This window comes from Fusarium flagelliforme, assembly GCF_020744385.1.
Source record: "Fusarium flagelliforme strain FIESC 12 MPI-CAGE-AA-0113 chromosome Unknown B0J16scaffold_8, whole genome shotgun sequence".
Taxonomy (NCBI): Eukaryota; Fungi; Ascomycota; class Sordariomycetes; order Hypocreales; family Nectriaceae; genus Fusarium; species Fusarium flagelliforme.
This window is the reverse complement of record NW_025763510.1, coordinates 597,755-610,651: the sequence shown is the minus strand read 5'-3', so window position 1 is coordinate 610,651 and position 12,897 is coordinate 597,755. Positions and strand designations below refer to the sequence as shown.

General features: G+C 49.1%; 5 protein-coding genes and 1 non-coding gene across 6 annotated transcripts; 1 reads left to right on the top strand and 5 right to left on the bottom strand.

The window, feature by feature from the left end:
• Nucleotides 1–576: 576 nt before the first annotated feature.
• On the top strand, nt 577–1,715 carry B0J16DRAFT_189045 (uncharacterized protein). Its single transcript, XM_046122764.1, has 3 exons — nt 577–916; nt 965–1,414; nt 1,467–1,715. The coding sequence occupies exons 1-3, from the start codon at nt 679–681 to the stop codon at nt 1,682–1,684; spliced, it is 906 nt and encodes a 301-aa protein (XP_045977675.1). The 5' UTR covers nt 577–678; the 3' UTR covers nt 1,685–1,715.
• B0J16DRAFT_349904 (uncharacterized protein) lies at nt 1,693–3,047 on the bottom strand. Its single transcript, XM_046128976.1, has 2 exons — nt 2,583–3,047; nt 1,693–2,535 (listed from the first exon to the last, which is right to left on the bottom strand). The coding sequence occupies exons 1-2, from the start codon at nt 2,957–2,959 to the stop codon at nt 1,758–1,760; spliced, it is 1,155 nt and encodes a 384-aa protein (XP_045977674.1). The 5' UTR covers nt 2,960–3,047; the 3' UTR covers nt 1,693–1,757.
• Nucleotides 3,048–3,327: 280 nt separating this feature from the next.
• B0J16DRAFT_418639 (uncharacterized protein) lies at nt 3,328–5,246 on the bottom strand. The gene is made up of 2 exons (XM_046133782.1): nt 4,733–5,246; nt 3,328–4,647 (listed from the first exon to the last, which is right to left on the bottom strand). Exons 1-2 carry the CDS (start codon nt 4,898–4,900, stop codon nt 3,523–3,525), a joined length of 1,293 nt encoding a protein of 430 aa, XP_045977673.1. The 5' UTR covers nt 4,901–5,246; the 3' UTR covers nt 3,328–3,522.
• A 112-nt stretch (nt 5,247–5,358) lies between these two features.
• B0J16DRAFT_t313 lies at nt 5,359–5,449 on the bottom strand. The gene has a single exon. It is a non-coding gene; the product is annotated as a tRNA-Pro (tRNA).
• Nucleotides 5,450–7,108: 1,659 nt separating this feature from the next.
• B0J16DRAFT_349901 (beta class carbonic anhydrase) lies at nt 7,109–8,505 on the bottom strand. The gene has a single exon (XM_046128975.1). The coding sequence runs from the start codon at nt 8,069–8,071 to the stop codon at nt 7,193–7,195; it is 879 nt and encodes a 292-aa protein (XP_045977672.1). The 5' UTR covers nt 8,072–8,505; the 3' UTR covers nt 7,109–7,192.
• Nucleotides 8,506–8,873: 368 nt separating this feature from the next.
• Nucleotides 8,874–10,862, bottom strand: B0J16DRAFT_349900 (uncharacterized protein). Its single transcript, XM_046128974.1, has one exon. It carries the CDS (start codon nt 10,546–10,548, stop codon nt 8,971–8,973), a length of 1,578 nt encoding a protein of 525 aa, XP_045977671.1. The 5' UTR covers nt 10,549–10,862; the 3' UTR covers nt 8,874–8,970.
• Nucleotides 10,863–12,897: the final 2,035 nt, after the last annotated feature.

Sequence of the window (12,897 nt, the reverse complement as noted above, 5' to 3'; positions counted from 1 at the left end):
TCTGACCAGCACGAGACGTTGACGGCGTTACCGGCGTGGAGTCATTAAAACATGAGATCGAAGATATTAATTGCTTTCTACTTACAGCCATTGTTGACTCAATTGGATGGATAAATTGTTGCGGAAGGGGTGGGAGCGCTGTAGAGTTCAGCCTCTCAATTGAGCTACCTGCGGACGCCGATAACGCTGTAGAAGCTCGTAGAATGACGCTATTCTACATGGACATAATCTCGTCGCATCGCAATCCAGGATCTCGGGAAGAGAGATCACGATCAGTGGATCGATTATCCCCTGTTTGCCAATTGTATACATTGCCTCAGTGGAAGAACAATTGCTGGAAGTGGCATGCTCAATGAGTCTTCCCCGAAGCCGAGTGTCATCCGATCGCCGAAGTCGCATTGCTAATGATCGCATGCGCAAAATCGCAATCCCGCGTTCCCAGCCGCGTATAGATCCAGAGTACACCATTATCATAGAGTAAAATTCGCATATGCACCAATAATCTACAACCCACCCGAACTTCAAGATCTACAAAGATTGGGTAATCCCATAGCCGAACCTACAGCCGTAGCGTCCTTCAGCTGCAGCATATGACTGATACTCCACCTACATAATCCGAGACAGAAGTAAAAGTCTCTCAATTCAATTCTTGACTTAACAACTGAGACCAAATCCAAAATGTCTTCCAACGGAGCCGAACGTCTAAAGAACAGGAAGCCGATCAAGAAGCCTACCCCGGCTTATCTTCCGGGTCCAGGCTCCGTACTCACCGTCGATAAGACACTCTACTCATCCATCCGCGATGCTGAGCGTGAGCTTATCGAGGAGTTTACCCTGCCTATTCGGTCTGGGAAAGCATGGAAGGCACCTGCTGGTTCGATTGTGAAGATCAGTACGCCTGAGGGCCCGCAAGTTGGTAGGTTGGTCAGAGTGGAAGTGATGAAATGATCACTTACACCAACAGGCGACTTAAACATCTGGAACGCCCACAACCCACGCGAACGCTTCTGGGCAAGCCGCACAAAGCAACTCCATGCCTCCCACGTCTCAACATACGACCGTCTCTGGTCCAACCTTCCCTACATGCGTCCCCTAGCCACCATCATCACCGACAGTCTAGACTGGTACGGCGTGGACGAGCACGGCGGGCGAGTACATGATCTGCTGGGTACACGCTGCGATCCTTACATCAACACTGTTCTCAGCGGGGGCCAGTATAATTTCCAATGCCATTCTAACTTGACGCGTGCGGTGTTGCCGTTTGGATTAATCGAGCAGGATGTTCATGATGTTATTAATATTTTCCAGGTTACGGGGTTGGATGAGGAGGGGAGGTATTTTATGAATCCTTGTCCTGCGGAGAAGGGGGATCATATTGAGTTTTTGGCTGAGCAGGATCTTTTGATGGCGTTAAGTGAGTATCCCGGTACTGAATTGGGTTGAGATGGGTTTCTAACGTGGTACAGGTACTTGTCCTGGTGGTGATCTTTCGCTTTGGGGTTTTGGAGAGGATAGTGAAGAGGAGATGATCAAGTGCTGTCGTCCTCTCAAGGTAGAGGTGTATCGTCTTAAAGATAAGACTTTGTTGCAGAAGAGCGGGTGGAAGCCGGCTGAAGTGTCGGCATACAGTGGACGTCACGGAATGAATGTCCCACTAGGTGAGAACAGAGAAGAGAAAGCTTAGATAGACAATCTACAGTATGCTATATCACTATTCCACGACCCATCAATCGTCCATAGATTCATTCTGTCTGCAATCACTGCATCTTCCCACTCTTAGCCTCAGCACTAAGCACACTCTCATCCCGATGCTGCATAACCGCAACAAGCGCACCTCCCGGTCCCGAAAGCAACAAACTCCTAACAACACCCCTAACAAGTCCCATTCTCTCCTCACCAACCTTCAATTCAGGCTTAACCTCAAGCAACTGGTGCACGGCCCAAACAAGCCCCGCCAGCGAACCAGTAGCAAAATCGTAGATGAGGAAGTTGTGCATTGCTGCTGCGGCGCTGGACATGGGAGTGTAGGAATGCGGTGCTGCGTCAGGCACAAAGACTTTGGATGCTGTGAGTGCTGATGCGAGGTTCTTGGGGAGGAATGAAGATGTGAGGAGGACGATGTAGGTGGTAATCTGGCTCACTACCGCAATGTTCCAAGCAAAGCTGTAGGCATGACGCAGAGCAGCTTTGTCAAGAACAACCTTGGGTTTATTCGCATCTTGTCCAACACTCAATCTCTTCAGCAGACCCGTGAAAACAATCTGCAGAGCGAAGATGTAGAATGGAGCCATTGACCAAACAGCATTAGACCACTGTCGGACATTGTAGTTGGAGAACGGATACACCATGAAAATGACAGGCACGATGTAGCCTAGCAGAACTGACGGGACGACAGTGTGAAGGCTGAGATAATCTCGCACATGGACTCTTTCTGCCCAAGATGCTTTGGATGTCCAGAAGAGATGGATGGCGTAGTATAGCGGTGCGACGAAGCCGAAGCCAATAGACTGCACAAGCCATAACCAAACAGCACCACTACAAAGTCAGTATACATCACCCTCAATTCTTAGAACTCAACTTACTTCAATACAACAGGCGCCAAACCAACGGTCCTCGACCCCTCAATAATAAACACCATAAACGTAGCAATAAGCTGTCCACCAAAGCAAAACATAAAAAGCGACAATTCCGGCCTGGACCCATCCGTGACATTGGCCCAGATAACGTTACTCATAGCAAAGAAATGATCAAGCGGCTTGAAGCCGGTGTATTGCTTGAGAAGAAGTCTATCAGTATCTGGGAGGAAGCGAGGGAGGGGATCGTGGGTTATGCTGGAGAGCATGGCTGTGTAGCCATTGCGGTTGAGTTGCAGGAGAAGCGCATCGAGACCGAAGATTGCGAGGATTGTTAGAATGAGGATTGGGGGGATGCGATTAGACAGAGTTGGTGAGGAAGCCATTTTTGCAATTGGAATTGCATTGGCGTTGATGGATGAGAAGGAAGAGTTGAGAGCGTGAGAGAAGCCCGTAGTTATACGGAGAGTGAGGTTTTGGATACAGTCAGCCCCATTCGTGAAGTCCGATCCCAGTCAGCAGCCAAAAGTCCGATTCCGTCATCATGAATAACCCAAAACTCTGTAGTGAGCAACAGATCTAGTTATATCAAACGAGGATAATAATTGCTTGAATTCAATTTATGAGATCAAGTTGCTTTTATTAATTATGACAGTTACGAGTCGGGCTCAATACTGATTTCTTGTATGGAAAAGTCAGATCTCACTTCGGCATCTACAACCAGTTCACGTTCACAATCAGTGTTCCTCAAGTTAGAAGCGAATAGTTATGCGAATCGCATACTCCATTTATTAAACTACAAGCAAAATCGTCCAGTCATAGCTATGTTCTTTTCTCAAAAGCAAGCCAGCGCTCTGCGCGGCATGGTAATAACCTTTAACCCCAGCATACCATGTCAATTTTTGCGCCATTTATCCCCCAACGATCTGTTCGAAAAGAAGGGTGTCCCCTAATCACGGCGCTTTGTAACTCGAGAGTTGCCTCGAGCCTTCTCCGCGGGTGTTGCTGATTTCACCGCAGCCTTGATTGGCACTTGACCGTCACGCACAGGCTTCGCGGTACCCTTCTTGTTGACCTTCGGCTTCGGAGCAGCCTTGGCTTTGCCCTTGGAAGGCCTTCCCTTGCCCTTCACAGACTTCATGTACTCATCAACATGCTCCTTGGCGACCGACTCAATGTATTCCTGGTTCTCCCAGGTTTGGTCAGACTCTTCATAGCCCAGCCATTCGACAAGCACCTGCTTCTTACCCCTATGGGTTCGATGCTTTCGGATGGCAAAAACATGGTAAACACCTTCATCGTCGGGGGTGTTAGGTCGACCTCTGGGCAGGCTGCGCCAGTATTCAAAAAGCGCTTCGGGGCAGTCCTCGTGGATAATCTCCTCGTCGGTCCATGTGCGCTCGCCGTCGCTCCACTCAATGCGAAGTTCAAACTTGTCGTTGAACCAGCGATGATCCATGATGCGCTTGAATTCATGCTCCGAGTCTTCATCATCGGCTTCTTCCTGTTCAGATTCGACTTGTTCGACTTCCTGCGCCTTTGGCGAAGCTTGCGTCAGGCTGCGTCGCGATTGGGTTCGGGAAGGAATGGGAAGAGTATCTCTTGTAGAGGGCGCTGGCGAGGGCGCCGGAGGGCTGTTCACCGCCATAAAGCTAGCAGGCTGCTCTCGCGTCTCTCGCGCGGCCTTCGTACTATGGAAATGGGGGTTGAGAGGGAAAGTCTTTCTCGGTTGTCGAGATCTCGACACAGAGCTGCTGGCACTGGCGGGTGTCCCAGTGGTAGACATAGCAGGAGACTCGGGGAGTGCAGCAGGGGAATTCAGGCTGCTGTTGCGCCCACTGGGTGCCTCACCAAGCTCGGGTGATGTGCGATTTCTAGGCGACGATCGGACTCGGGCTTGGGGGGAGGAAGCAGAAGCGCGTCGACCGGCAGCCGAAAGTCTTGCAGCGGGTGATGAATGTGTGTTCCCCATAGAGCTGCGCTTGGGATTTTTGGGAGGCGGAGGCATTGTTGATGATATGATTGTAGTCGAATCGATTATCGATGTTGTTGAAACGTCGCTTCGTCGCGAACGCTGTTGGGAAAGGTCAGTGTTTACTCTCTCGAGATTTAGACAAGGCAGGCGCGAAGCAAGTTTGCGCTGCAAGGCATTTACTCACAGAGGAGCGGCGACTTCCAGATTCATCAAACTGGTTAGAAGCGCGTTGAGAAGCTCTTCGATCTCTTGGAGAGAAGGTGCGCGTCGCTGGTTGCGAGGAAGCCATTGTCGAGGGAAGTTCGGGTTGCTGCTTCTTAAGCGGTGACGAAAGGAAGTTGAACAAGTTCATGGCGACGACACAAAGAAACTTGTCTCCACTAACTGCAGCTAGTGCGATAAACGATTGATGTTTGGAACAAAAAAAGAGGGGGGTTGTGTTGGGAGCCGATATTTTTTTACTTGTTACGGATGTGTTGTTTACTTTTACGTTTGCAACTTGTGTTGACTACAAGCAGGTTTCCTTAATAGAACCGATGATATGCTGCTGAGATTTTTTTATTAGCAGGGCTGCAACGCGCCTCGGAGGCGCGTATTGGGCTCCACTTTAGCAGGGAAGGCTTACAACAAAGATATGCAATGAGGCAAGCAAAAGAAAGAAAACAGTATGTCTACAAAAGGATGAATGAATTGCAAGCCAATTTTGTCGTTTGAAAGACAGAAGACATCACATCACATAAGCAAGCAGATGAAGCTTCCAGCAACCGGCAAAAAGCAAAGTCAATCCGCTGTCACAAACGGCAAAAGAAAGGGTCTGGCCGGGGATTGAACCCGGGACCTCTCGCAAGCTGAGCTATAGGGTTTTCCCTAAGCGAGAATCATACCACTAGACCACCAGACCGGGTCACTTCACGTGATGATTTATTGTTGGAGGGGAGTCTGCAATTGGGGCTCATGTACAGACACTGGAGTCGTTGGCATGAAGGCGATGTTGAGTCACGATGGCGGCGGCGGAAGACAGAGAATATTAAGTCGAGGACTTGAGGGTAATTGGAAAACTTGGGAGGAAAGAAGCAATAAGATGGACGGAGGAAGCTAACGGGGGCGTTGAAAGCTACGCGTTGCGATCGTTTGTGTCTTTAGGGTAATTTTTGGACCGCCAGGTGCTTGCTGCAGAAAAGGTTCTCGTTGCCTCCATATTTAAAAGCTTGCATTAGGTATTCTCAAACCTGCTATTATAGATGACTCAATTAGCTTTCGTTTCATTATGCTTGTTTGTGCGTTGGAGTTTGCGATTGTAGTCGGTATCTACGGGTGTGCGTTACATCCGTCGAGTACTCAGTAAGACGCAACGAAGAAAATCATGATCAAACACCAAAATGTTTGGTAGCCACCGGATGAGTGAGCCAAAAAGGCATTGCCTCGTTTGAATGATGTGAGAAAAGGCATTGTTCCGAGGGGAACAAACGATCTTTCCCATTGAATGAAGCATGCTTTCAAGGCATCATCGACTGTGCTACCATCCGCGACTAGCCTAGGTACCTGTTAAACGAACTACGCCGGCAGCAAGCAGTTTGTATGAGGACGTGTCCCACAAGTAATCCCTTTCCTCTCAGTTTAATCGCCTAACTTAACCGACATGACAGATTCCGAAGCTATTAGTGTCTGACAATAGTCACAGTGGACTGATAGGCTACTCATCTATGGATGTCGATGCTGGGATGCACAGTAGCAGGTACCTTTTCAGGCCGTGAACCATCAAGGTCTTTCGCACCACGTCGATGTCACAGCGGCATGGCAGCGCTCAATTCGAATTAAGCTTATTTGTGTTATACAATTGGTAGCATTCAGCCAAAGATCTTCAGTTTGATCCAGTGTTGTGTACGATACAAGATGATCGTGTGAGAGTCTTCATCTTTTCAGGTGGTTGACGTCGCTCGATGAATTGAGTTCAATCACACAATTCAAGCCACGATGAAACATGCTTATTCCTCATCACCAAAAACTTAACACAAATAGCCTTCCTCTTCCGGCTACGAACCTCCACATGGTATTCGCCAATCTCAAATTCGGCACTCAAATAAAAATCCGTCGCTCTGGAAGTCTGCAAGGTACGCGATGTGATGCCCAGGGCCATGTGGAAAATCGTACGATGTGTGGAGATGCATCTTGAAAGGGTAGTCACGTGAGATAGATCTTGCTGAGACGATTTCGCCGTTTGAAGTGGATTGGAGATGCAATTAATGCTAATTAAAAAGAATAAGAAGACTAATATGCTTTATAGTAAAGGATAGGAATGAAATAGAGATACTTTCAGTCGAAATCTGCGAGCAATTCGTGCCTTTGTGGCTCACCCGCTAGCATCATCATCGACACCTTGAAGGCCCAGACCGTCATCTGGGGGCGGTCGAGCCAAGCCGTGGTCCCTGTTACAGTTACTTGTAGGGCTGAAGGCAAATCATCCCTGCATATCATGAACTTGTAGACGCTACTGTCATGTTTAAAAGGTGGACGTCCCTCTGTTTCGGGTCCAGCTTCATCTTGTCATGGTGCAGACGACACACAGCTTCAGTAGCCATTGCTAGTGAAGTACGGAGTACAGATTTCAACAGTATGTAATTCTCTATCAACGCTATTTCCCCAATTATTTCTTGTCAACAAGGTTGTAAATCTTTTGGATATCAGCCAGAACCGCCTCAAAGTCAATCTTAAGATCCTTGAGCAGACCATCCTTGAACCCAAACACCCATCCGTGAACAATGGGATACTTGTTCTCATGCCACGACTGCTGAACATCAGCAGACTTGATGACATTGCGACACTGCTCAATAACATTCAGCTCAACCAGCCTGTCGTATCGCTCGCTCTCGTCCGCAATCGCATCAAGCTCCTTCTCGTGCAGACGGTAAACGTCACGAATATTTCGCAACCAAGGGTTCAGAAGACCAAGGTCCTGGGGCGTCATGGCAGCCTTGACACCGCCGCACCCGTAGTGGCCGCAGACGATAATGTGCTTGACGCCTAGGTGCTTGACGGCGTAGTTGATGACGCCCATGGCGTTGAGGTCGGTGTTGCAAACCAGGTTGGCGATGTTGCGGTGGATAAATGCCTCGCCGGGCTCGAGGCCGCAGATCTGCTCGGCGGGGATGCGCGAGTCTGCGCAGCCGATCCAGAGGTACTCGGGGGCCTGGCCGGCGGCGAGGTTCTTGAAGAAGTCGGGGTTGACCTTTGCTTTGTTCTCAGCCCATTCTCGGTTGTTGACGAACAGCCGGTCGTGGGACTGCTGGAGGTACTTTGTGATGTCTTGTTCGGCCATGTTGCGCCACGTAGGTTTTGACGAGCTTGACGAGTTGTTTGGTGGAGGGGTTGATGAGGATGAGCAAGAAGAATGGAAGCGCGTTGCAGCAGCAGTAGGAAACAAAAGGCGACGAGAAAAAGTTGGAGCGATGGAGGATGAGAAGGAGCTAGAAGAAGAAGAGGCCGAGGAGCGGAGAGAAAAGGAAGCGAGTCGAGAGGAAAACATTAGAGCGGCCGATTTATCCACTGGAAAGCGTACAGTAGCTCCCCGGATGATACGATAAAGCGATGTGACGAATGATGCAGCTACCTGCAGTAGAGCTTGTAGCACTGTTGGGGTGGGTGATACAGAAGAGAATGTAGCGAACGGAGAAAGATACCGAAAGGTTGAGATTGCGAGTCAATTTGTTGAGCTGAAAGCCTTTCTTTTTTTTCGTCGTTCGCCCTGCCTTGGTTTTTTGAGTCACTAATTATTAACTTTAACTTCAAACTGATTGGATTGGCGATATGATAACGACGACGATTTCGGACGACGGCCCGTACGTAGCCGTGATCGCCGGCAGTTGACGAGACATTTCCGAGCAGGTCCGTAGAGTCATTATTACAATTGCCGTGGTTATCGGTTCAATTGAGTCACGATGAATGTTTTGGTACTTCGTTGGGGATGTCTGTGACCCATGTAGCTGTTCTGCCAGGGTATACACGGAACCCGGGGATTATCATCTCGTCTTTTTACTCATCCACTGCCGACCCCACGCAAGCTCTAAAAAACGATAGATTGGCTGGCTTGTGCTGATTACAGAGGCTGACAGAGGGACTGGTCATCGTCATCGTAAGCCCGAATTACCGGATCCCGGAGCTTTGGTCTTCTGGAAGAGCTGTGACCCCTCTTTTGGTGGGGAGCTTATTTCCGTCTACGCAGCGTTTGTATGTGACACTGACAGTAGACGGGCAGGCAGGAAGTAAGATTAGTGATGGCGGCATTTCACGTGAGGAATAGTTGAGTAAGACAAACGATGTGAGCTTGCGTGATATTTACTTTTTATGTGGTGATTTGTCTTCGTTTATTCGTTTTACATTCTATCATCTAACCACAAATAACATCCAAATGCTTAAAAACAATGCTTAAAAGAAACGCCAAATAGAGTCAGCAGTCTTGGTAGCCTTGAAACGAGCATACCATCTAACAACAGGCCACAACAACACCATCGCCAAGCCCCAAATGGCAAGGTACGCAAAAACATTGTCGATACCGCGCGTGGAGTCGGGGTTCATGGGTTGCTTTCTTCCTGTATCGTGACCGAACGCCCACACCCAGAGTGCGCCAAAGCCAAACACGAAGAACATGTGCACGATGTAGAAGAACAGCGCAGCACGTCCAAAGTCAATCAACATGGTGAACCGCTTGGCAATATGCGTGGGGATACCGCCGAAAATGGCGAGGAGAACGAGGTTGCCAGCCATGGTGAAGGCCCAGAATGCGACATCCGGGGGATACTTCATGATGTAGAAGAAGGACTTGGCTGAGACGAGATATTGGTTGCGGTCGGGGTGAGCGATATGCTCGGGTGTTTGAAGGCAGCCTTCGGAGAGGTTGCCAAAGTGTGCGACGCGCGTGAGAACAAAGAAGAGGAAGAAGAACAGACCAGCAGCCAAATTGCAGAGCGATGAGATCTTGGCGTTCCAGGTGCGTGCAACGTCGATGCGGCCGTATAGCAAGCCGAGGATCGCGAAGGATACCCAGGCCATGGGAGGGAAGACGGACATGACGCGGGGTGTAAGGGTGGTCCAGAACCAGAGTCCGAACCAAGGGTTGTGAGATACAGCCGGACCGTCGGTAGGTGCTCGTCCGTCGTTTCCAGCAGCGGAGTTGATGTCGCAGTGGCCGTGGGTAGGTGATAGCCAGATATTCCACCAGATCGTCACCAAAGCCAGCACCACGAGAAGAGCATTGTGCGCATGCCATGAGATACGCGCCGCGCGGGTTGTCTTTTTGGTAGTGCCACTCTCGAGAAGTGCTTCGGTCTCTTCATTGGATTCTTCCTCGGGGAAGCAACGAGAAATCGCCTTTGCGAGCAGAGGTTCCGTTGAGTCAATCGCCAGCCAGAGCATACCAGCAAGGAAGTAATCGATCGCCAGCGAGAACAGCACAGCGTTCAAAAGCCAGGTCTTGCCCAGCGTCATAACAAATCCCATCACAAAGTTGACCAAGATCAGGACCGCTGTGCGCACAGCAAAGTACTGCGCAATTCTCAACTTGGACCATCCCAACTTCGTCCTCGATCGTCCAAGATACACAACACCCACACCAAGCAACAGCGTAAAACCAGGCGCGCAAAGATGCGTAAGCGTCCTCACGAAGTACGCAGCCGTTCTATTCCACTCCTTAACCGGGACGCCATCCCCTTCTGTTTCGCGGCCGGTGCCGTGGGACCATGTGTTTAGCGCGAGAGCCATATGGTCCATTGCCATGAGCAGCATGAGAAGACCGCGGAGCAGATCGGGTGGTAGAGCGCGGGAGCTCGGTTGCGTAGGTTTTGAAGGTTCTGGGGTTTCATCTTGGGGGATGGGTTCGGGATCGATGTGCGTTGGGGGGAGGGTGCCGTAGGCGATTAGATGGCCGAGACGTTGGTCTGACGAGGAGCCGTGGTGAAGGAGATGGGAGGGACGACGAGGAGCGCCGTTATTCTTTGGAGGAGCCATTATGACTCTGATGCTGGTGATTAACCAGAAGATGATGGATGATGATGGACCAAAAGATGAAGCAAGAAGAGGAGGAGAACGAGGGGAGGAAGAAGTATATCACTCGGATGTCGCGGTATGTTTCACCGCGACTTCCAGCATCATAGATCAAATTTCCATCTTAATAATCAAGTCTAGAGCGGACTTTCAGCATCCATGTTGCAATGGTTGCGGAGATTGATTGTTAAGCGAGGCTAAATGCGTTAGTGCCACTGAGGTGGTTTCTTAGCGTGTTTTGGGTTCGTGAGTTGTTCATCGTTCACGTTGACAACAAATACTAATACTAAGAGTCTTGGAGTATGATCTGTTTGAGGCGATATTGAGTTGTTGGTGATAGGCATTAGACGTGTTAGTGACGATAGGCAGTGGTTGTCTTGGAGGTTCTGCGGTAAGATTGTACCTGTCAGACTCAGACATTGGATGTAACGGCCGACGACCCGACGTCATTTCTCCGCTGTGTCACTTTTCAGGCACTGGAATAACGGCGGGGTATTACTACCGTTTTTGACACAATTATCCGTCCAAGCAAACTGCATTCAATGGAACGTCCAGCGCCAGTTCTTCACCAGTTTGTTTGTTAAAGCCAGCGGTCTAGGATCGTCTGATTCCTTTACGCTAGAGCCGCTTTCCGATGATGCTAACATCAGAACACCTGCTAACTATCGCAATCTAACCACTCGGCTGTCAATCCGTCAAGCTAAGACTGCCACGAACGTATTCCCTCAATGCAGGGACTCCTCTACACCGTATTTACTTTCACGAACGACAATCTGAGCCTCATTTTCGGAGGATTTGTTGTTCATGCAGTCTTGCTCTACGTGGCTTGCTATGGAAAAGGAAACATCACATTTGCATTTGCTGTGTTGTTGCCATTGATCGATCTTGATGGAAGTCTTTAGATCCATGTTCGAGCCAGTTCAGCGATTGTTAGGCTACTTCATGGGTTTGCATGCGCGTATCGATGTCGGCTACTAAGTGGCTGCAGATACCCATGAACACAACCCACTACGCTTTGTTTTCCCTTGTCTCAACCACATCCCATGATGCAATAGGTACAGCTAAAAAAGAGTAGACTCAAGACAGCCATATCTGTTATCCAGGATACTTATCGATATATACGAATTAAGCCTGTTGGTAGTTAGCTGCTGGATAGTCTGCCGTTCAAAGGTACCCATCTATCCTCATTAGACACCTGGCTCTCTAAGTATCTCATTCACTGAAAGGAAAGCCTCTTTTGTTCCCAGCCGCATATTTTGTCTAGCTATGAAACATACCCACTCAGCCACTATGCGCTCTCCCGTCTTGTATCCCCATGACTGTCAAACAAGGATCATGGAATGACATTTCACTGTGCAGAGCGGGGCTCTTCCAACCAACATCCAGATCGCTGCAAGGATAACCAGTATCTTTCCCATCCTATCGGAAATTCCCCTCCGGACTGTTGTTTCTCTATCCGCTCCTCTGTTTAGCAACTAAATGCCAAGCAAGAATGTTTCGAACCAAGCAACTATCAATAGGATAGTGACTCATGAGGAAACCAGGGTATGCAAGCCACGTCGCAAATCCAGGTACGCGTGCACGTGGGAAGATCCCCCGCTTACAGCACATCCTTTTGCCTATCTTGCGGTGTGACAGGGTATCTGCATTCGTTCACTCCCTCACTCACTCTATAATCCTAGGATTTCGCTCTCAGGGTATCAGAATAATTAGCTTAAGGGACGAACTAATTTGGTCAGCTCAGACTAGCACTTAAACTACTTTATTATAGTAACCTAAGGCTTATTCACCTGCTCGCCCTGAAAGAAGCAGAGAAGAAGTCTTCACACTAGCAAGGTTGTTGTAAGATCTGGGTAGCACAGGAAATGCCAGGCGCTTCCGTCTTAGGCGGAAACAGACGGCCCAATACCCCACGTATTTGTCGATCCGCCAATCAGTTTATCTAACAACCACACAAATGTTTCTTCAGTCCGTTTGATGTTACATATCATACAGCCAATTTCCTCATTGATTTCCTTTTTGTTGGAAGTGTGGCGTTACAAGACAGAATCAGGGCTCATCTGTCAGCCATCCAGCCGCACACCGGTCCATGAATCTGTGTAACTATCAAGCCTACCTAATGCCCGTCCAATCATCTTCATTACTATACCTGCGACAGGCGTTAAAGAGCTGCCATCTAAGGCTTAAGGCGCTAAAATAAAGTTGCCTAAATGCTAGTTTAAGCTCACATAAGGTGATTGGATTATTTCGTCTCTTATACTCTCAGCGACCAACTCTTCTAACGCCCTGTCGCTAGTGTAACCAACCTTTATG

Coding starts and splice junctions, on each gene's coding strand:
- B0J16DRAFT_189045 (XM_046122764.1), top strand. CDS start 679: ATGTCTTCCAACGGAGCCGAACGTCTAAAGAACAGGAAGCCGATCAAG. Junction 917..964: donor GCCTGAGGGCCCGCAAGTTG/GTAGGTTGGTCA, acceptor TTACACCAACAG/GCGACTTAAACATCTGGAAC. Junction 1,415..1,466: donor GGATCTTTTGATGGCGTTAA/GTGAGTATCCCG, acceptor AACGTGGTACAG/GTACTTGTCCTGGTGGTGAT.
- B0J16DRAFT_349904 (XM_046128976.1), bottom strand. CDS start 2,959: ATGGCTTCCTCACCAACTCTGTCTAATCGCATCCCCCCAATCCTCATT. Junction 2,536..2,582: donor TTGGCGCCTGTTGTATTGAA/GTAAGTTGAGTT, acceptor CTGACTTTGTAG/TGGTGCTGTTTGGTTATGGC.
- B0J16DRAFT_418639 (XM_046133782.1), bottom strand. CDS start 4,900: ATGAACTTGTTCAACTTCCTTTCGTCACCGCTTAAGAAGCAGCAACCC. Junction 4,648..4,732: donor CTGGAAGTCGCCGCTCCTCT/GTGAGTAAATGC, acceptor CTTTCCCAACAG/CGTTCGCGACGAAGCGACGT.
- B0J16DRAFT_349901 (XM_046128975.1), bottom strand. CDS start 8,071: ATGTTTTCCTCTCGACTCGCTTCCTTTTCTCTCCGCTCCTCGGCCTCT.
- B0J16DRAFT_349900 (XM_046128974.1), bottom strand. CDS start 10,548: ATGGCTCCTCCAAAGAATAACGGCGCTCCTCGTCGTCCCTCCCATCTC.